The 20,922-nt window shown below is 47.5% G+C and overlaps 1 protein-coding gene across 6 annotated transcripts in view; it reads right to left on the minus strand.

Annotated features, from left to right (window-relative positions):
* Positions 1-17,375, minus strand: part of ZC3H7A (zinc finger CCCH-type containing 7A) — a 34,888-nt gene extending 17,513 nt beyond the window's left edge. Inside the window, exons 1-9 of one of the 6 annotated variants that reach the window (XM_048224803.2) lie at positions 17,231-17,375; positions 6,918-7,019; positions 5,755-5,794; positions 3,805-4,002; positions 2,461-2,619; positions 2,134-2,214; positions 1,988-2,026; positions 1,302-1,335; positions 541-695 (exon numbers count right to left, since the gene is read on the minus strand). In XM_048224803.2, the coding sequence (XP_048080760.1) occupies positions 541-695; positions 1,302-1,335; positions 1,988-2,026; positions 2,134-2,214; positions 2,461-2,619; positions 3,805-4,002; positions 5,755-5,794; positions 6,918-6,985 (774 nt within the window). In that variant the 5' untranslated portion in view covers positions 6,986-7,019; positions 17,231-17,375. Of the gene's footprint in view, positions 1-540; positions 825-1,301; positions 1,336-1,987; positions 2,027-2,133; positions 2,215-2,460; positions 2,620-3,804; positions 4,003-5,754; positions 5,795-6,853; positions 7,020-11,987; positions 12,306-16,187; positions 16,976-17,230 lie in introns of those variants that run through there. The other 5 variants (XM_048224802.2, XM_026520310.4, XM_044391603.3 and 2 more) reach the window with 5 other exon arrangements.
* Positions 17,376-20,922: the final 3,547 nt, after the last annotated feature.

Consider the following 20,922-nt stretch of genomic DNA (forward strand, 5'->3'; position numbering starts at 1 on the left):
TTTAACGTAAGAGACCCAAATTTTACCCTACAGGTAATGCTGAAAATATGGTTATATGGCAATTTTTTTTAAAAAATTAAGCCTGGGGCGCCTGGGTGGCACAGCGGTTAAGCGTCTGCCTTCGGCTCAGGGCGTGATCCCGGCGTTATGGGATCGAGCCCCACATCAGGCTCCTCTGCTATGAGCCTGCTTCTTCCTCTCCCACTCCCCCTGCTTGTGTTCCCTCTCTCGCTGGCTGCCTCTATCTCTGTCGAATAAATAAATAAAATCTTTAAAAAAAAAAAAATTAAGCCTGGGCCGCCTGGGTGGCTCAGTTGGTTAAAGCATCCAACTCCTGATTCTGACTCAGGTCATGATCTCAGGGTCGTGGGATTGAGCCCTGCATTGGCACTGAGCATGAAGCCTGCTTAAGATTCTCTCTCCCTCTCCCTCTGCCCTTTCTCCACCCCACCCTGCTCATGGTCTCTCTGAAAAACAGTAATAATAAAAAAATAAAAATTAAGCCTGGCTTCAAAAGAGAGGAGTAATGCTGAAATTTACCATAACAGTTTCATTGGCTTCAGGGGCCGAATCAAGAAGGTCATCTATTTCATCTCCAAGGACCATATCTCCATCATCCAAAAATGCTTCCGGCATAGTGAAGGGGGTCTTCCCACCGTTTGCCAACACCGTCGATGGCAGAGAGCTCTCTTCCACTTGCAGTGGCAAAAGAGAAGTTAAGGGCATAATGGGAACGGAGGCCAGCTCACTTCCAACTTGGTGAGAGAAGCTGGACACAGGCACAGAGACAACGGGAACGGCTTCCTGCCTCGGAGTTAATAAATCTGTAACACGGACAGAAATGTACTCACTCATCCTCAGTGTACTCACAGAAGACTAGCGGCAAGAGCCAGGAAGAGAGACAATGAAGAGCGAGTGAAAATATGAAAGCAATTACAAAAATAAATGGAGAAAACAGTAAAAGCAACTCAAATAAAAGGCAGAAAATAATTCTAAAAGTCATTTGTTTACCCAGGAACAGACATTTTCGCTTGTGAAAACGTATCCGTCTCTCTCACAGTGCCCGGGCCCCTTCTGGGCAGAGCTGTGAGATGCTGGCTACAGGAGGTGTTCAAGGACCGCCTACCGACTTCCAGGATTATCAAGCCCTGGCCGGCACATCCAGAAGCACAAAGGTAGTTTTCGAAATTATTCTTGCTTTAATACTAACAACCACACGGTAATCTTATTGGATGACGCTACGAAATATACAATGTCTAAAGCTGGCACTTTCTAGATGAAGAGGACAGGTGAAAACATACCTGGCTCGATATCTTCCACAGAACAGTTCAAAGCCTAGAAATTAAACCAAATAATGGGTCACGGTATTGTCAGGATTCTATGGTACCAGCCATCCGTGAATCTCACTCTAACAGCAATGCAAGCTCTTACAGACAGCTGACTTCCTTCCAGTTAAGATCCAAGGAACAAATGGAATATTCGGTGGCATGTGGCTAAGCGGGGCTAGTCTACCGGCACTGCCATTTGCTTCTTGTGGGCACTACTCCTCCACGGATACGCGGGAGTGTCCCCGTTCCAGGGGGACTAGTCCAGCCACCGCTCACTCCCCAACTCACAACGGCACCCTAACAGCTCCAAAAAGACTTACCTTTAAAAAAACAACAACTCGTTAATTGTATTTAACCCAGTGACTCCCAAAATTAGTATGTGGCCCTGAGCCACCTTTTCGAATAAAACCTAATGTCTAGGAACATCCTGTAAAATGCTCCACTGGACTTCAGGAAATGCTGGTTAAAAGATATTACTTGAGTTGTTTGTTTCTTTTTATAGGACAGGAAGCTCTGGCCAATTATGCATCTGAGGAACAAAAACCTCTCAAAAATAGACACAACCAAAAACATGAAAAGCAGAACTACCAATGCTTCTATCTGTTCTTTTTTTTTTTTTTAACAAAAAGCTATGAGTCTTACAGAAATAATCACTTTACCTTGGTAGCCCCATCCCCAGGAACTGATTTTAATGACAGCTGAAAGAAAATAAAGACACTCATTTTAAAAAATTAAGTTAAAAACAGAACTGACTCTAGGTTACAAAACACAATGAAAATAGCTTCTGGAGAGAAGTCCGGCTTACCTCGGCCCTGACATAGGCTTTTCTTATTTTAAATCCTAATTTCTGGGCTAGTTCTTGAGTTAGTTTTATTACATGTTCATCCTGGGGGGAAAAAAAGAACAACAAAAATATGATTAATGGAGGCTTATATTTACTACCTGTGAAGACAAATAGGCAAACAGTTATAAGACCTACTCCGTCCAGACACCTGCTTTACGAGCGCCTGCTCCGATGCAAGCGTGCGGAGAGCTGGCTGGAAAACGTTAGCTCCCTCAATGCCATTTCTCCACACGAAAGCAAGGACATGGTTTCGGCGTACACCAGCGAACTGAAGCATGAGGTCCATACCTGAGGCACCGCCAAGGAGCACTTTGCTACAGAGTCATAAGCCTCCCTGTATCTTCCTAAATCACTGAGAGCCTTCGATTTCCGATACAGAGCTTTGCAGTTACCGGCATTTAAACTGAGGACAGCATCGCACTCTTCTAAAACTTTATCGTGGAAACCCTGAGGTGTAAGACCAAGTAAAGTTAGCCACAACTCATTTCTTGCGCTGATGTCTTCCTGGAAATGCAAACAAATGAAGACCCCAGACCATTATCCCCACCCCCTTTTAAACTCTAAAGTTCGTGGTATTATTTTTCTTTCTAAAAATTGTCTTAAAAAAAATCAAATAAATTATCTTCATTATGAAATTTCAAATATGCAAAAGTACAAAGAATAGCATGAATCCCCATGTACCCATCATCCAAATCAGATAAACATTAACATCTGGCCATAAAGGCCCCAATCTTCAAGAAATAAAACTTTTCAGACACGGTTCATGCCCCAGGCGTCACGCTCCTGTTGTACTCTCTCCACTAGGTACCCTTTGTGGGAGCTCATTTAATTGTCAACTGGAGGGGCACCTGGGTGGCTCAGCTGGTTGGGCTTCCGGCTCTCGGTTTTGGCTCTGGGTGTGATCTCAGAGTCATGAGTTCGAGCCACACGTCGGGCTCCAAGCTCAGCAGGGAGTCTGCTGGAGATTCTCTCTCCCCTTCTCCCTCTGCAGCCCCCCACCTCATGCACGCACATACCCATGCACTCTCTTTCCCTCTCTCTCTCAAATAAATAAATTAAAAAAAAAAAAAAAGTCAACTGGAAATGTAATTCCCAAACAGCTAGCCGATGAAGAATCCATTACAGAAAACCAATCTGTGAACACCTGTGTCTTCCTGCGCCGATTTCTGTTACAAGCAGACACAGCCCAGAAGCCAGACTCACGTGGCAACCCCAAGGACCATCCAAGAAACAAATTATTTCTAAAAACCCTAACGTTTATCCAAAGCTGATTTTTCAAAGCCTCAGGCCACTCTAAAAGCAGTCAATATGTCTTTCTTAAAAACGGAAAATAGGAAATTGACTTTTAATGTACTATGTTCTTGAAAATGTTTTTTCTCGGGGCGCCTGGGTGGCACAGCAGTTAAGCGTCTGCCTTCGGCTCAGGGCGTGATCCCAGCGTTCTGGGTTCAAGCCCCACATCAGGCTCCTCTGCTATGAGCCTGCTTCTTCCTCTCCCACTCCCCCTGCTTGTGTTCCCTCTCTCGCTGGCTGTCTCTATCTCTGTTAAATAAATAAATAAAATCTTTAAAAAAAAAAAAAAGAAAAGGTTTTTTCTCTCTAGCAACACTGTTTTAAAAAAGCACAACTCACCATATTAGAATAGCAAGCAATACGATTTATATGCAGCTTTTCAATTATTTCTTTAGGGATGACAATTTCTTCAGACTTTGCATAACCAGCAATATTCAAAGCTTCCGTGTACTGGCTTATCGAGTTGTTCCAATCACGTTCCCGATAAACATCATTGCCTTCATTAAAAAGATTTCTCACAAGAGCACGTAAATATACCTTAAAAAAAAAGAAAGTTATCACTTGAGGCCCTTTACGGAACAAGTCAGGATATGAGGAAATTTTAATTTTTCTACCAAAAACTTCCCGAGCCTTCGATGTGATGTAGCAATAAGCACAGCTCTAAGAAACTGGGAAAATTCAATTTCTCATGAAGAAAAATACAGCAAAATATTTGTTCACATCCCCAACTCTGTGCCTGTGAGAAATTTCTACAAGGGGAAACTCTAGGTCACAAAGAAAGAACATCGTAAGGCTTCTAACTAGTATTCTAAACTGCCTTCCAAAGAAGCAGTAACACTGAACACGTCTAGCGGTTTCCTTCGCGGCAGCCCCACAGCACTGGGGAGTATGTGTGCACCTGTGTGTTTGTACACATAAAACCCCTACTAACATCTAGGTGAAAAACTGTCCCCTTTTTTACTTGCATGTCTGATTACCAACGATTTCCCACATTTGTTATTGTTGTTGTTGTTTCTATGTCTGTCTGTCTTTTTGTTTGTTTCAGAGGTAGAATTTAGTGACTCATCAGTTGCAAATAATGTCCCAAATTTTTATGGACATTGTATTTCCTCTTTTGTAAATGTTTGCTCAAGTCAATTACTGATTTGGGAGTGGGGATGTTAAACCTTTTTCTCACCGAGGAAGTATAGTATACACATTCTTTCGGTACACATAAAAGTTCTGAAGTTTCAGTACACATAAGAGTTCCTTCATGATTTCCATCATTGCTTTAACGTTTTAAAAGTCAAGATCAGATAAATAGTACAAGAACAGATAAATATTCAAGTCTTCAGTCTCATCTTATGAAATTCATGTCTAAGCTGACAAAAGTAGGAAAGAACACTGGACAGATCAATCTTTAACAAGGGAGGTGACTTGTGACCTGCCGCTTAACCTCTCAGAAACCCAGTTCCAAATGTAAATGTCAGGACTATAAAATGAATAGTAAAATGAACAGATTGTTCCAGGTGCCTCTAGCCATAATACTCTCTGATTCTACATCTGTTTGGAGAGAGGGAGGGAAGGGATAAGGAAGAAGACAGAGAAGGAAACAGAGAAGAGGGAGAGAGAGAGGCAAAGAGAAAGAAGGAACATTTAAAAGGATCAAAATCCACAGAGACAAGAAGCCACACGTGAACTAACAGCCTGCAGATGAGGGCCTTTAGCGCAAGACCCAGGGAACCACGCTTCCGCTGTGTTTCTAGTTTCATCTCTACCTGTTCCCTCTTAGAATCCAGGCACCCTTTACTACTGTTAGAGCCTCTCTTCTCCTAAAGAAAAATAGAAGAAAAATAGAAAAAATGTACTCTCCTTTACAACATAATCTGTCCCACTTGTTGTCAATGAAATAAGAGGTAGGCTAACTAATTTTCAAAGGTCTCAGAAGAAAAATTAGTGCAAACTACACTCAAGGAGAAAAGACAATACAGGACAACTGTCCATGTGTGCCAACAAATAACACTGTCCTATATGTGTATGAGATTGGCAAACTCTTTCTGTAAGTGCCCAGAAAGTAAATATTTCAGACTTTGTGGACCATATGGTCTGTCTCAGCTACCATATGTCATGCAACCAGCCACAGATAATACATCAACAAATAGGTGTGGCTGCATTCCAATAAAACTTTATTTATAGCAACAGACAGTGGGCCACATTCGGCGCACTAAGCCGTCGTCAGCCAACCCCCACTATACATGATAGTTCACAAGCTACTTGCAGAGCTTTTAAGCAGATGTTCCCCATCATTACCGCATATTGTTCCTGTGTTCCTGGATACGACAGTGGTGACCTAAGAAGAAGAAACCAATTAATTGTAATTATCAGGCTCTTATCAGGATTTGCTCATCCAGAAGTCATTGTAAAACTGAGATTCATTAGCTTGCCACAGATTCAAAGCCCATCTAAAAGACCTACCTCTCTTTACTACCATTACTCCCATATAACTTTGGCAAGGGAAAAAAGAACCTGTAACTCTTCCTTTAGATTCTCTTAAGTATAGTACTTTCCTTCTCAAACCTACTTCTACTAAAAGAAGGCTTAATTCCTCAAATACCAAAAAGTTGTAAGATAGCACAGAACCACTAATACTTTGTGATTCGAGTCACTGTAGTACAGAGAAGGTGGGTCTCCTTCCTGGGAAGAACATAGAGGCCCCCTCAGCCTGGACAAGTCCGCCCAAGCCCCGGGCTGTACCATGCCAGCCATGCTCCAGAAGGCTGGTTAGAGCCCAAGCTTCCTAACAGAAATGGTGGATTGCAGAAGCCCCGCGTGCAAGTTCACTCTCAGTCACTTTCCAGTCATCAGAAGTGTTCTGATGGGATTAGGTTCCAATTCCTCTTGCTGTAACAGTTTCAGAGACACTACAGGATTTTAGCTCTAAAAATCAGTGACGGTACGATAACACTTCAGAATGCACAAGAAATCAAAAGGACAAGAGCAAAAACTATTGAATAAAAATATTTAACTTCAGACCTGAATTAAGAGGACTTATAAACCAGACTTAAGAGTTCTTAATCCAATACTAAAAAGTACAGTTTGACCTCTTGAACAACACGGACTTGAAACTGCGCAGGTCCACTTACAACTTTATCTTTCTTGATAAATGTAACACAGTAACACAGTACTGTAAATGTATTTTCTCTTCCTTATGACTTTCTTAACATTTTCTTCCAGTGTACTTTAATACAATAAATAATACATATAACGTACAAAACACGTTCATCGACTGTTTATGCTATTGGTCGGGCTGCCGGTCAACAGTAGGCCATAAGTAGTTACGTTTTGGGGAGTCAAAAGTTATACGTGGACTTCAAATTGCACGTGTGGGGGCGGGGTCTGCACTCCTCACCCCGAGTTGCTCGAGGGTCAGCTGTACCATGTGACGCGAACGCAGGTACGAGTCAGGCCCTTACTGTATAAACTGTAGTCCTTCCTTAATGTTCTGCTGCCTTTTTCTTCTCTCCTCGGACACACTGGACATGTTACCCCACACATTCACTTTCTAAATGATCGATCTGGAAAGAAACAAGGCACAGAGTTACATAAGGCACAGGGCTCCTGGACCCCAGTTACAACACCCATAATCTGCGGTCCTGCCGCACAATTACTTGTGGCCACGTCCCTCTCTACTGACGTCCTCGATGCCGAGAACCCTGGCTTATCCGCAGGGTCCTCGTTGCCCGGCACACAGAAGCACCAGGTTTTCACTCCCCTTTCAGGCTGAACGCCATGCTGAATTTCTGTGCTCCTCCTGGAGAATCTCCATGAAAAAGTCATCTTCCTCCACCCCTCTCCTCCCCCTACTCCTTCAGCATCAGGTTTTGTTTCTTCCCCTTCTAGATGCACGCACGCGTAAGCTGCCACTAAAACAGTCCTGGCCTTGTTTTGCTTCTGGAAGTTCTCCAGAAGTGAAAAGGTTTCACATCCGCTTGCCTCGGAGGGAGCCTGACTTCCTGGTGAGCAGAGTGGAAACCTTATACATATTTCGTTACACAAACTTCTGAAATAATCCTTGTTGATACAACTGATAGACTAAAGAATCTGAATGAAGTCATTCAGTTGAAATTTTCTCAAAAGTAAGGGTTTAACACTGGCAAATGTCAACACTAGTCAAAGCTATTGGTGTCTGCCCCCCCCACACACCCAATCACTGCTCATTAAGCAATTCCCGGCAAGTCAAAGGAGAACCACAGGAAAGAGATCTGTGATAAAACACCAGCTCCCAGGGTCCTCAACTAGGGTTTCTCCACCCTGGCAGTTTGGGCCAGACACTCCTTTATTATGGGGAGTGCCCTGTGCACCGTGGGATGCTAGCAGCGCCCCTGGCCTCCACCCTCTAGATGTCGGTAGCACCCTTCCCCCCAGTATGACAACCAAAAATACTCCAGGCTTTGTTAAATGTCCCCCAGCAGGGATGAGGAGGGGGCACAGTTAGCCTGCGATGAGCACTGGGATCTAAGCCTAAGAGGACATCTTCTCACACAGACCACGCACTTGCACCCACATCATGGACGGGGAACTTGCACCCAGGCTTCAAGCAACTAGCTGAAATGTTTTAGTTTCATTATTGCTCGATACTGGTAGTTTTTAAAATCTACCTGTTTCAAAGTGTAGGGGTGGGGACGAGCATTGGAATGCCCCAAAGGTGGGTAACTGGTGATAATTTTTTCATCTTTTAAATACCTTCAGTTCTAAATATTTTGATCTTCTGCCTAAGTTGTTACTTCACTGAAGTTTTTATGTGTGAACTGATCTATCCGGGATTGGCTTTAAAATATTCCAGCGGGGCACCCGGGCGGCCCAGTCGGTTCAGCGTCTAACTCTTGATCTCAGCTCAGGTCCTGATCTCAGGGTCATGAGTTCAGGCTCCACGCTGGGCGTGGAGCCTACTTAAAAAAAAAAATAAATAAATAAAATCAAATCAAATATTCCAGCAACCAAAAAAAAAAAAAAAAAAAAGGAGTGGGGTGGGGACCAAACAGCAGAATGTGGCCAACCAGTGACAAACACAGGGATTCTTTCTACTTTGTCAATGTTTGAAATTTTCCCAAAATAAAACATTTCCAAAGCCCAGGGCACGGAAGTAAAATGACATTATTTCTGGAGTTTGTTTTTCAGGTAATGTAGCTTAAAGGGGGATGAGCAGGTGGAAATGAAACAAGACTGCCAAAAATATGGACACCTGTCCCAACCGGCGATGGGAGGTACGTTGGGTTCCTTCTGCACTTCCACTTGTACATGTCTGACCATTTCCTTAAAAAAAACTTAAATTCCTAGTGCAGGTACGAAGTTATTTAAGGAAGCACTATTTGTAAGAAAAAAGATAAAAAATGTTCTCAATGCCTATCAAAACATCAATGCATTGGGCGGGAAAAAACTGCGCTGGAAAAAAAAAGACAGATAAGGTGTGAGCGTCCACAATACAGCCCTGTTCTGATCAGGTGTTTTTAAATGGAGGGGAGACTACAGATTCACATTTGCTTATACATCCACGGAACAGCTCCAGACGGAACCATGGCGGTGGGAGAAAACGGGGACAGGCCCTTGTCATTGCGTACCTTTAAAACTTGCTTCCTGGACCTTGTAAGTGAATTACCGCTGAGAAAAAATTTACAGTATTTTTTAAAAGTCTATGTAGCCTCTGAACCCTTCCTTGGAAAGATGACTTAAGGTACCACCAAGCCTGTTTGCTACTTAAAGTGGGGCCAATCTTGGGCCACCTGGGTGGCTCAGTCAGTTAAGTGTCTGCCTCGGCTCAGGTCATGATCCCAGGGTCCTGGGATCGAGCCCCGCATCGAGCTCCACGCACAGCAGGTAGTCTGCTTCTGTGTCTCCCTCTGTGCTCTCTTTCTCTCTCAAATAAATAAAATCTTTTAAAACTTAAAATTTAAAAAAATAAAGTGGGGCCAATTAAGAGCAAGAGCTTACCGCTCAAAGGCACCCAGAATAGCACTTGGGGGGATCACAGCAGTCATGCCTGAAAGTCAGTGACAAAAGAAAAGGCTACCCAAAGCAAAAACTGTTCCCCATCTTCAATGAACAGGACAGCTTCCTCCCAACCTCTGTACGGGGAAGGTGGGGTATTAGTCTGAGGTCCCCGTTGGCTAAGAAGGGACTCCAGGATCATGATAATCCACTGAGTTAATAGCCTTAGAGCTATTTCCCCAGAAAGTGCCAGAAAACCTTGAACCTCGACCTCTTAAGGACAAAGGGCAGGTGGCAAAGAGCTGACAACTCAAGTAGGTGATTAAGAGGAAATAAGACGCAGGCTCTTTTAATAGCATGAAACACATGCCTCCTTTACATGGTTAAAGATTTGGGAACATAATGTCAGGTGATAGTCAAAGACAGTAGGAAAGTGAATTTCAGGTACTTGTAGTGTTCTTCTCCCAAACTGCATTATGAAAAATGGTACGCACTGTAAAGTTAAAAATCTTTCTCAATGGGGGCGCCTGGGTGGCACAGCGGTTGGGCGTCTGCCTTCGGCTCAGGGCGTGATCCTGGCGTTATGGGATCAAGCCCCACATCAGGCTCCTCCGCTATGAGCCTGCTTCTTCCTCTCCCACTCCCCCTGCTTGTGTTCCCTCTCTCGCTGGCTGTCTCTATCTCTGTCGAATAAATAAATAAAATCTTTAAAAAAAAAAAATCTTTCTCAATGAACACCACATACCGATGCGCTATAATTAATATTTTGCCGTTTCTCACATCTGCCCATCTTTGCTCATCCGCCCATCCCTCTGTCCATCCATCAATCTACCTTATTATTTTGATAAACTGCAAAGTGGCAGACATGAGCTACAATTCCTCAGTAAGCATGTCAGCATGCGCATCATTACCCGAGATTTCAGTATTTGTTTACAGTTTTTTTAAGATAAAACGCAGAAACCTTTTTCCTTTGTAAAACGCACAAATTTCAAGACCAGTTTTTCTTTTTCTGTTTTGTTTTTTTTTTTAGATTTTATTTATTTATTTGAGAGAGAAAGTGAGAGAGAGCATGAGAGGGGAGAGGGTCAGAGGGAGAAGCAGACTCCCTGTTGAGCAGGAAGCCTGATGTGGGACTTGATCCCGGGACTCAGGGATCATGACCTGAGCCGAAGGCAGTCACCTAACCCAGTTGCCTAACCCACTGAGCCACCCAGGTACCCAATTTCAAGGCCAGTTTTGACAAAGGATACACTCATGTAACCCAGCCCCAGCCCCCAATCTTGACATAACACCACTTCTGTCACTCTAGGAAGTTCCCTCAGGCCTCTTCCCCAGCCAGTCCCTGCCCTACCGATGCCCCTGGCAACCTCTATCCCGATTTTCTTCCATCACAGATGAGTTTCACCTGAGAAATACACCACCCCCTCTCCCATTCTGAAAAAAAGAAAAGATAAATGTTTTATACATCATCTTAGTTCTGGATCTAGTTAAAATCTGGCATCAATTTTAAAATGAGGAAGGATCTGATAAAGTTCATGCAACAGCTACTTTTCTCACTCAATCTCAGCAGCACAGGACAGGCATACACTCCCTCCTTGAGACTGGGGCCACATCTCCCACTGGCCTCCAAACAGGAGAGCCCTGGGGCTTGGCTGGAGCCCCATCTCTCCCCCAGCCACACTCTCCACCCCCTCTCCCCGGACCTCCCGCACTGCTCAAGGCTCGAGACCCTTTGCCCATCTGGCCGTTCTATGAGATGTCTCAGAGGCATCGCACACTGTTTACAAAGTAAGATTTTTAATATGAGGACAGTGAAAAGGAATGTCTCCTCTCCTGTCACTCGCCCACCCATATGCCCTTCCTGAGGGCAATCACCCACTGTTACAGTCTCTTCTGTGTCCTGACATTCTGCGAAACAAGAGACTATCTGGATTGTGGCGGTGGTTCCGTGAATCTACGCATGGGATAAAATCGCAGAGACGGGCAGACAAACAGGCACGTGCACGTAAAAAACTGCTAAGAGCAAGAGCCTGACTCTGGTTAACAGTAGTCTCTAATCTCAGTTTCCTGGCTTTGATACTCCACTACAATTATAGAAGATGGCACTGTGGCGGGGGGGGGGGGGGGGGGGGATGAAGGGTTCATGGGCCTCTAGAAACCACTTTCGCAATTTCCTGTGAGTTTATAATTATTTCAAAGTAAAAAGTTAAACATACCCTGTGTGTCTGTTATTTTTTTATACAAACTGGGGCTCCTGATGTGTTCTGCACTTGCTTTCGTCTCTCCGTACCTAACCTCAAAGGTCACTCCCTATCAGGGCACATGAGAAGCTGCTCTAACTGCCGTGTCCCGTGATACGGTCGTACCATAACTTCTGATGCACATTTGGGTTGTATCCAGTCTCTAAAGTTCGCCAGGTACCCAGGGCATTTCACATATGTGTATCTTCAACCCAGTCCCATCAGCTGAAGGGCGCGCGCGTTTACTCTTTCAGCTACTGCCAAGCTAGAACACGACCGTGCCCAACCACACAAGATGCCCCAATTTCGTCACTTCACCTGCCAATCATCCAATGCTGCACTCCCGCCACCGGGAGGTGGGAAACGTGTGAGAGCGGCACGACGATGCGACGAGGTTTTGTCTCAGCCCTTCTACCACTAGTGAGGCTGCTCAGCTCTTGAAATTAAAGTTACTTGTACTTCCTTCTCCATCAACTGTCTGCTCGGATCTTTTGCCCATTTTCCTTCCAGGTTGAGATTTCTCATTCAGGAAAGCTCTTTACAGAGACAGGAAAGCAGTGTTTTGTGGTGCTGTTACTGTTCTTCCCAATTTGATGTCAATCCTTAGACTTTTGGTCTGGTTTCTTATGCTTTTTTTTTTTTAAAGATTTTATTTATTTATGTGACAGAGAGACAGCCAGAGAGAGAGGGAACACAGCAGGGGGAGTGGGAGAGGAAGAAGCAGGCCCCCAGCAGAAGAGCCTGATGTGGGGCTCGATCCCAGAACGCCAGGATCACGCCCTGAGCCGAAGGCAGACGCTTAACGACTGCGCTACCCAGGTGCCCCTGGTTTCTTATGCTTTTTGACAGAAGTTTTTATCTCTAAGTGGCTGAATTTACCATTATTTTCTTTCATGGCACCTGGATTTGGAAACACTCACATATACCTTCACCACTTTGAGATTATAAAATAACTCTTCATGTTTTCTCTGAAGGCTTGTTTCATTTTTTAAAAAAAATTTTTTAATGTGACCCACCAGTTGACTGTACACAGAGATCTGTGTATTTCCCTTCCAAAGAGCTATGCGGTTGTCCAAGCAGCATTTATAAGACGACCATCTACTTCTACGCTGATATGCGTAAGGCCATATCATATATGAAATTCTGGGCTGTCTGTGATTTTTACTCAGCATTTCTGACTTGAATGGTCCCAATTCTAGGCCCTCCCGCCAATCCTAACCCTTTGCATGATCTTACCCTTTCAGTAATGAAACCACCTTCTCGCCACTTGCTCAAACCAGAACCCTGGCACCACCCTCTCCTTTCTCTCCCATCCCACTCCCATCAACCCCAACACCCACAAATGACACTGCAGAGTATGTCCAGGACCCCCAAATCTGACCACTTCCCAGCCTTCCTCTGCCATCCCCCCACCCCAGGCCGGATCACAGATCACACCATCTCATGTGGATGTCGCAATGTCCTCCTTTCCCGGCCTCTGCTCTAAGCTCCCAGTCTTCTCCACTGTCCCCTCCCTCCTCCACTTCCCACACTAAACTAAAAGGAATGCTCTTTTAAACACACACATCAGCTGTTACAGCCCTGCTTTAAATCCTTCAGTGGCTTCCCTGGGCACTTAGAATAAAATCCAGAGTCTGTACCGTGACCTATCAGATCTGGGAGGATCCTTCCAACCTCCTTTCACACCGCCGGCAATGCCCTCGTGCACTCACACATTCAGCTCCCATCACACTGGCCTTCTGTGGGTTTGCAGAACGAGTCAAGGGCTCCGTGTGTCTGGGGCATTGTGCTTGCTCATTCCTCCACCCAAAACACACTTACCAGAACTGCACAGAGCTGGTTCCTTCTCCCCCTGGAGTCCTGGTTTAAATACCAGCTTTAGAGGTCTTCCCTTATCCCCTAAATTGTTGCCCTATCCCACGCTCACTGTGCTATCTACCTCCAGAGGTGCCTTGTCTTACACAGTCCTCATCGGCTGCCAATATCCGGATCCAGGTCAATACATATTTGAATGGAAGAACGAAGGAAGTAGCCAAGCGTAAAGAGATGCTTCAGACAAAGTTCAGAGGCCCGAGGGTTAACACCTGGAACTGTTCACGAAAGGGCAGGTGTCACAACGGAGGGTCCCAGGGAGGCAATGACCAGGCAGGCAGAGCTGGCTGTGGTGGACTCTGCCTCCAACCCTTTAGGGGAACAAGGTGGGGAGTAAATCAACATAGTGGGGATCGACTAGAGACAGCGACAGACAGAAAGGCCATAAGCAGGGGCGCCTGGGTGGCACAGAGGTTAGGCGTCTGCCTTGGGCTCAGGGCGTGATCCCGGCGTTGTGAGATCGAGCCCCACATCAGGCTCTTCCGCTATGAGCCTGCTTCTTCCTCTCCCACTCCCCCTGCTTGTGTTCCCTCTCTCGCTGGCTGTCTCTATCTCTGTCGAATAAATAAATAAAACCTTAAAAAAAAAAAAAAAAAAAGAAAGGCCATAAGCAGCCCCCAAAGGAGCACAATAATGGGTTTCCTTCTTTGCCAACAGGGGAGAAGCACGGCAGACACACCTCTCCCTCCATGAAAGGGAACTGGAATGGGAGAGCTTCCAACAGTCCACTTTCAAGCAAGAAACTCAACTAAATACAAATTTCATTAAATTATCGAAAATTTTACAAGCTGGAATATCCTCATCATCTCATCTTTCTCCCATCAGCTGATTTTGAATCTGTTACTCATTCTGAAGTTTTAGGTAAGGTGGAAAGGTGCCCTGGATCGTCATTATAATTCTTTATTTACTCAGTGCATACTGTGAAAACTGATTATACTAAAGTCTGGTACAATGTACAATACTAGCAGCTGGACACTGTATTCATATCCATGGCATTTTAGCCTCACAAGATAACTTTAGAAACTAGCTTCCATTAACAGAAGACACCATGGTTAGGTGATACGTGATTGCAACATAGTGTATAGACAGAATAATAGCTAACACTTAGCACCCTTACTGGATGCCAAGCATTGTTCTAAGCGCTGTGCACGTATTAAATCATTTAATCCTCATAATAGTCTCAAGAGATAGGTACCATGAGGAAACTTTTGCATAGAGAAGTGACGCAAGCAGTCCAGGATCACAGCGAGGGAAGTGGCAGAGCTAGATTTCAGAGCCAGACAGTCTGGCTCCAAGCCCGAATTCTTATCCACCGTGCTATTCTGCACTGTAAGTGGCAGTGATGCCAGGAGGAGGGCGAGTCATCTAAAGTCAGCTCTGGGCTGCACTCTGAAAGACAAACACAGCTCTGGCAGACAGGTGGGTATTTTAAAGCCACTGCAGAACACACACCTCTGCACACGCACACACAATGACATGCTCAAGGAACACCACTTAAAGAAACAGAGCAGAGGGTTTCCACGGGAATGCAGCAGACGCAGGGAGTTAGGATAACAGTCCAGGGAAAATCTGCATCTGGAAATATGTTCCACCCATAACATAATGTGTTTAGACACAAGGACTGAATACTAACCAGTCCTACAAGACATACACAGGAAAAGAGAAAGTGAGGAGGGTATATGGCACAGTGTTTGTATTTTCTCTTAAAAAGGTATTCCTAAATTTCAAGTGAAAAATTATAGTTACCAGTCTGGATTAAATTCTATCCTCAGACTCAAACCTCTCTGTGTAACAGTATAAACAAACAAACAAGCAAGAAGTAGTTAAAGTAACATTACTGTCAACCCTGTCTTGCAACTGTTAGCTCACTCTGTAACATTTACAAAAGTGTCTGGCTGCATTGCAACCCTCACAGCCTACAAACCAGAACAGGGAAACATCACAGATGTTCTTCCACTTTCTTGAAACAATGACTCTTCTACTGGATACTTTGTTATGAGACAGACCATGAGCACCCAAGCAAAAGTCGCAGGAGCTTTCCAGTTCATTTAGGTGGCAAAGGGCCTGAAAATTAACATGCTCTTTACAGAACCCACAAAATATTGGTAATACTCATCCTCGGTAACTCACGATCTGATTCTGATTCTAACCTAACACAACTATTTCCAGACTTCAATACATAGCAGAGAGAAAATTTTCCAACAAAGAAAATTTTGTCTATTAACTTGCCTTATTCTGCAAATGAGAACAAGATCCTCATTTGCAATCAGCTCAACAGTTCAGTTCAGCTCAGAGTGAGAAGGAAGAGGCAGGGGCTCCTTGAGAGCTTTGGGGACAGGAGGCCACATGCCATCAGGGAAGCAGAAAAAGATAAGCAGATGGCACAGGCTCCCAGCCGCCCTGCCCCCACAGCCATGCTCTATTAGAGCACTGTCCAATAGAAATATAAGGCGAGCCACATATGTAATTTCAAATTTCCAAGTTGCCACGTTCAACAAAAGTAAAAAGATACCGGTGTAAATAATGTTAACGATTTATTTTAGTTGACCCCATTAGGTTCAAAATATTACCATTTTAACATGTACTAGTTAAACACAAAAAAAATATGAGATCTTTTACTGGTTTTCCCCCCCCCCCTTTCCATACCTAGTGTTTAAAATCAGATATGTCTTTCTCAGCCGGAGCACATCTCAGCTGGGTCCAGCCACATACCAAGTGCTCAACAGTCCCGTGTGGCCAGCGGGCGGCCACCTTCCCGGGCAGCGCAGGTCTAACGTAAGCAGACCCGCGCTCTCTCGGTACCTAGCACAGGTACCTTATTGGATCTCTAAGCACTGGGGGACGGGGAAAACACCCGAGCGCTGATGAATTCCCCAACCCGGGCGCAGGCGCAAACTCTCCGGCCCAGCCGGCGCTTCCCGGCTTGACCACACCCCTGCGATGACCGTCCCCAACCGTGCCTTCGCGCTAATGAGAACTGACAGGTCTCCATTCCTCAAGGGTGGGGAAAGAAACCTAAAACCCGGCAGTCTCCGCATCCCCAATAAAGACAGGAAACCATTCGCCGCGCGTCCCAGCTGGGCGCCCCGCGCAAAAGAAATGGGGGAGGGAGGTGGTTAACCCGAAATAAATGACCACGCACTCGGCGCGCATCCCTCCCGCCCCCAAACCCAAGACACTGGATTAGGAGACCCGCGGTCACCAAACAGACACAAACGATGGAAAAAATAAACTGGTGGGGGAGGGAAGGGGGGGTTAAGTAAGCAGAGAGGAGGTGCTGTGCCAGCGGGAACGCGTGCAGGCGTGGATAGCAGGGAGCGGCGACCCTTGGCGCCCTACTTCCCGCAGACGCGCCCCGGGGGGCGCCCCGCCGCCCGAGGGCAGGGGAGGAGAACGGGAAAAGAAAGGAGGGGAGGAAAGGAGAAGGGAGGAAGCCCCGGGGACCCCGCCCGCCTGCGTCCGCCCCGAGCTGCCGGGCCCGGGCGGCGGCGCGCGCTCCGACCTTCCCTCCCCTGGGGGCCGCGACCCGCCCCCACCTCAGCCTCCCGGGCCTCTCGGTGCCGCCGCCCCTCCCCCGCCCGGCGTCCGTTAACGGCCGCGCGCGAGCACGAGGCGACGGGCGCGCGCCGGGCGGGGGAGGGGCGGCGGGCCGGGCCGGGGGCGCGCAGGGCCGGGCGGCGCCCACCTACCTGCGGGGACGGCCGCGCCGGCCGGCGGGCACACAGCGGCGCGCGGGGGAGCGGGCGGCGGCTGCGACGGCTGCGACGGCGACAGCGGGGGCCTGGGCGCTCGCTCGCTGGCAGCTTCCCTCAGCGACCGGCGGCGGCAGCGGCAGCGGCGACTCCGCTGCCCCCGCGCGGCGCCCTCTGGCGGCGGGAGGCCGCGCCCCGCGCCCGGGAGACGCCGCCATTGGTTGCGCCCGCGAGTGTCGTTGCCGGGGGCGGCGGCGCCACGTCGGGCCGGGCCGGGCCGGGCCGGGCGGCTGTGGGCCCCGGGCGGCGCGACCCCCGGCCGAGCGGGCTGCGGGCGGTCCCCCGGGCGGGCACGCGGTGTCTACGGGGGCGATGGGCCCGCCCGGCCCGACCACCGACTGCTGCTTGACGCACGGTTCAAACTTCCGGGCGCCGCGTGTGCTCTCCGCGGACGGCGACCCGGCAGCGGAGGAGCCGGGAGTCAGAACGGCGTCCGACCGGGAACTGACCCACTTTCGGGTTTCAGGCAGCCTCCCGGAGAGACTATTTACTTGGCCAGCCCTCCTCCGGCGCTTCCTAGTCTGCGAGTGGAAACCCGGGAGCCCCAGAGCCACCATATTGTCCCCGGCCTAACAGATGGAAGGGTCACGGGCGCCCAGGGCAGCTCTGGGATGCAAGGCCCGCCTCGGCCTAGTTCCGTGTGCTGGCTCCCCGAGGGCCTGGCTCCTTGTCCTGCAGGTGCCAGCCCAATGCCACGTCACCCACTGTCCTTTTAACAGCCAGGTGCCCCTGTGCTCTGGGGCTCAACCGTGGGCAAGGCAAAGTCACCAGCCGGGAATGGGAATAACAGGGACACAGACCTTTGAGGACAGTGCAGACCAAAGACACCGAAGCCAGGTGACGCGACCAAGATGGAGGGCTACACTGAAGGTGGGGGATGAGTCAGGAAAGGCCTCAGAAGGTGACAGCCACGCAGAGATGGAGAACGTGCCCCAGGTGGAGGGCAGAGCAAGTGCAAAGGCCCTGAGGCTAGAGCTTGGTGTCTCGGGAGCCGGAAAGGTCTATATAGTTGGCGTGCGGAAGGGGAGAGGTCCGGGAGAAGAGCAGGGCCATGACTTGGAATTTGGACTTCTATGTGGCATGAGAGTCCCGCGACAGATCTGAATTGGGAGTGCCATCATCTTGATTTACATTCTAGACAGCTCTTTGGGCTACTGGGCAGAGCCTAGGGGTAGGGGACAGGACGAGGAACAGGGAGACTAGGTAGGTGGCTCTGTCACAGTGGTCAGGGGGATGTAGATTTACAAATCAGCTGTATTAGTCTGCACAGGCTATCATAAAATGGCACAGGCCTGGCGACTAAAAACAATTTTCTCACAGTTCTGGAGGCTGAACACCCTAGATAAAGGTGATGGTACAGTTGGTTTCTGGTGAGAACTCTCCTTGGCTTGCAGGGGTCCACCTTCTCACAGTCTCCTTGTATAGCCTTTTCTCTGTGCACACACATCCCTGATCTTTTTCTCATAAGGATGACCCTTCTACTGTGACCTCTTTTAACCTCAATTACCTCAGTAAAGGCCTTACGTCCCGATGCAGTCACGTGTCGGTTAGGGCTTCACCATATGCATTTGGAGGGACACAATTTGGTCTATAACACAGGTAAGCATTGTGACAAACATTCAGGGAGAGCTGCCAGGGGCTGTGGCTTCAAGAAAGGCCCCTCTAAGGAAGAGGCTCTTCTGGCCAGATGCTGCTTATCATTCACGTCTCAGCTCAAATGGCTGCTCCTGGAGAGGCCTACACCGCAGCCCATCTACCACTGTTCATGAACACAGCATGCAGCTTGGTCCTTACAGCAGTCCTCACTATGGGCTTGTTGAATGACCTTGTTGAATCATTCGGGTACTTACAGCCCTAGGACAGCAGAGACCCCTCTTGTTTTGTTGTGCATTCCCAGCCCCTAGAATAGTGACTAACACTTCATAAACACTTCTTAAATGGATGTCCACAGGAACCTCAGAGCCAAGATCTGTAGAACGTCCAAGAGGTAATGGGCTGCAGGCGTGCATGGAGAGAAAAGGAAAATTTAAGTCCGAAGATCCTGAAAGGCCAGGGTGGCCAAACTCCAGAGCACTGGGTGGGGTACCGGGGAGATGAGATGAGCAAGGACCAGGCCCTGAAGGGCGTTGTAAAGCCACAAGAAGCTGTACACTGTTCTGCCAGTACAAGGAAAAACTCGATGGGATTGTATTTGTTTCCTATTTCTGCTGTAACGGATCACAATTCAGTGGCTTCAAACAACACATTTATAATCTGATCGTTCTGGAGGTCTGGAGTCTGAAATGGATTTCATTGAGCTGAAGTCAAGGTGTTGGCAAAGCTGGTTGCTTCGAGAGGCCCGAAGAGAGGATCTCTTCTCTTGCTGTCCCCAGCTTCTAGAAGCCACCCCAATTCCATGGCTCATGGCACCTTCCCCCAACTTGACGCATGCCTCTGACTCTGCTTCTGGTACGTCTTCTCTGGCTCTCCTTTCTTCTAAGTACCCCTGTGATTACATGGAGCCCATGCACCTAATCCAAAATGCTCTCCCCCATCAGACTTCATCCTGCGACCAGACAATTTGTAGTCTAAAGAGAAGCCATTCTTTTTATATAGGTTTGTTTTTCCTGAGGTATGTTCTACCAGTGACTTCAGTCTTCTTGATGACCTTGGATACTATACTGTGCATGTTGTCTCACCTCTTATTTCTCAACTGTATGAGGAGTCAGTGTGTAGGACCGTTTCTGGTCATCCTGGCTTTCCTTTCAGCTGGGCACTAGACAGCCTAGCGAGGGGTCCTCAGCTCCAACACTCATCTGGAGGTGTGGGCGTGATTGCTCCCTGGGTCGGGGGGGGGGGGTGTCTCTGGACAGCAGCTCCCACACCTAGGCAACGATGGCGGTGCTAGTTCTGTTTTATGGATAAGTTCTCCAAGATTCTCCGCGGAAGCTGCCCTACACACATAACAAGAGTGGTTTTTGTTTCATATATTCACATCCTAAGTTCCCTACAAAGGAAAAAAAATGTTCTGTATACTGATAAATACCACACGCAAGCTCCTCCAAATATAAGGTGAACGCTATGGAATGAATGTTTGTGTCCCCCTGAATTCCTCTGCTGAAATCCTAATCCCCAATGTGATAGGATCAGGAGGTGGGGCCTCTGGGAGGTGATTAGGTTGAGAGATAAAGCCCTTCTGAATGGGATTAGTGCCCTCATGAAAGGGGTCCCAGAGAGATGATTTCTCTCTCCACCACGTGGAGACACAGGAGAAGGCGGCCGTCTGCGTGCCAGAAAGCAGGTCTCTCCAGACCCCAGACCTGCTGGCACCTTGATCTTGGACTTCCAGCCTTCAGAACCATGAGAGATCAATGTTGCTTAAGCCCCTCAATCTATGGCACTCCTTTAGAGCACTAAACGGACTAAGACGTGAACACCCGCGTTAGAAGTAGCCGTCAGGATGTAGTGTCATGGTGAAAGGAGGGGACTTTGGAGTCTGGGAAACTCAGGCTAATTCCCAACTTGCTCCCTACTCATCTGGGTGAGCCCTAGGCCAGTATCTTCACATCTCAGAGGCTTGCGCTGATCACCTTGAAATGTGGCTATCAACCCCTCTGGCAGGGTGCGGATCATACAACACGTATGCATAT

This window comes from Ursus arctos, unplaced genomic scaffold (assembly GCF_023065955.2).
Source record: "Ursus arctos isolate Adak ecotype North America unplaced genomic scaffold, UrsArc2.0 scaffold_2, whole genome shotgun sequence".
Taxonomy (NCBI): Eukaryota; Metazoa; Chordata; class Mammalia; order Carnivora; family Ursidae; genus Ursus; species Ursus arctos.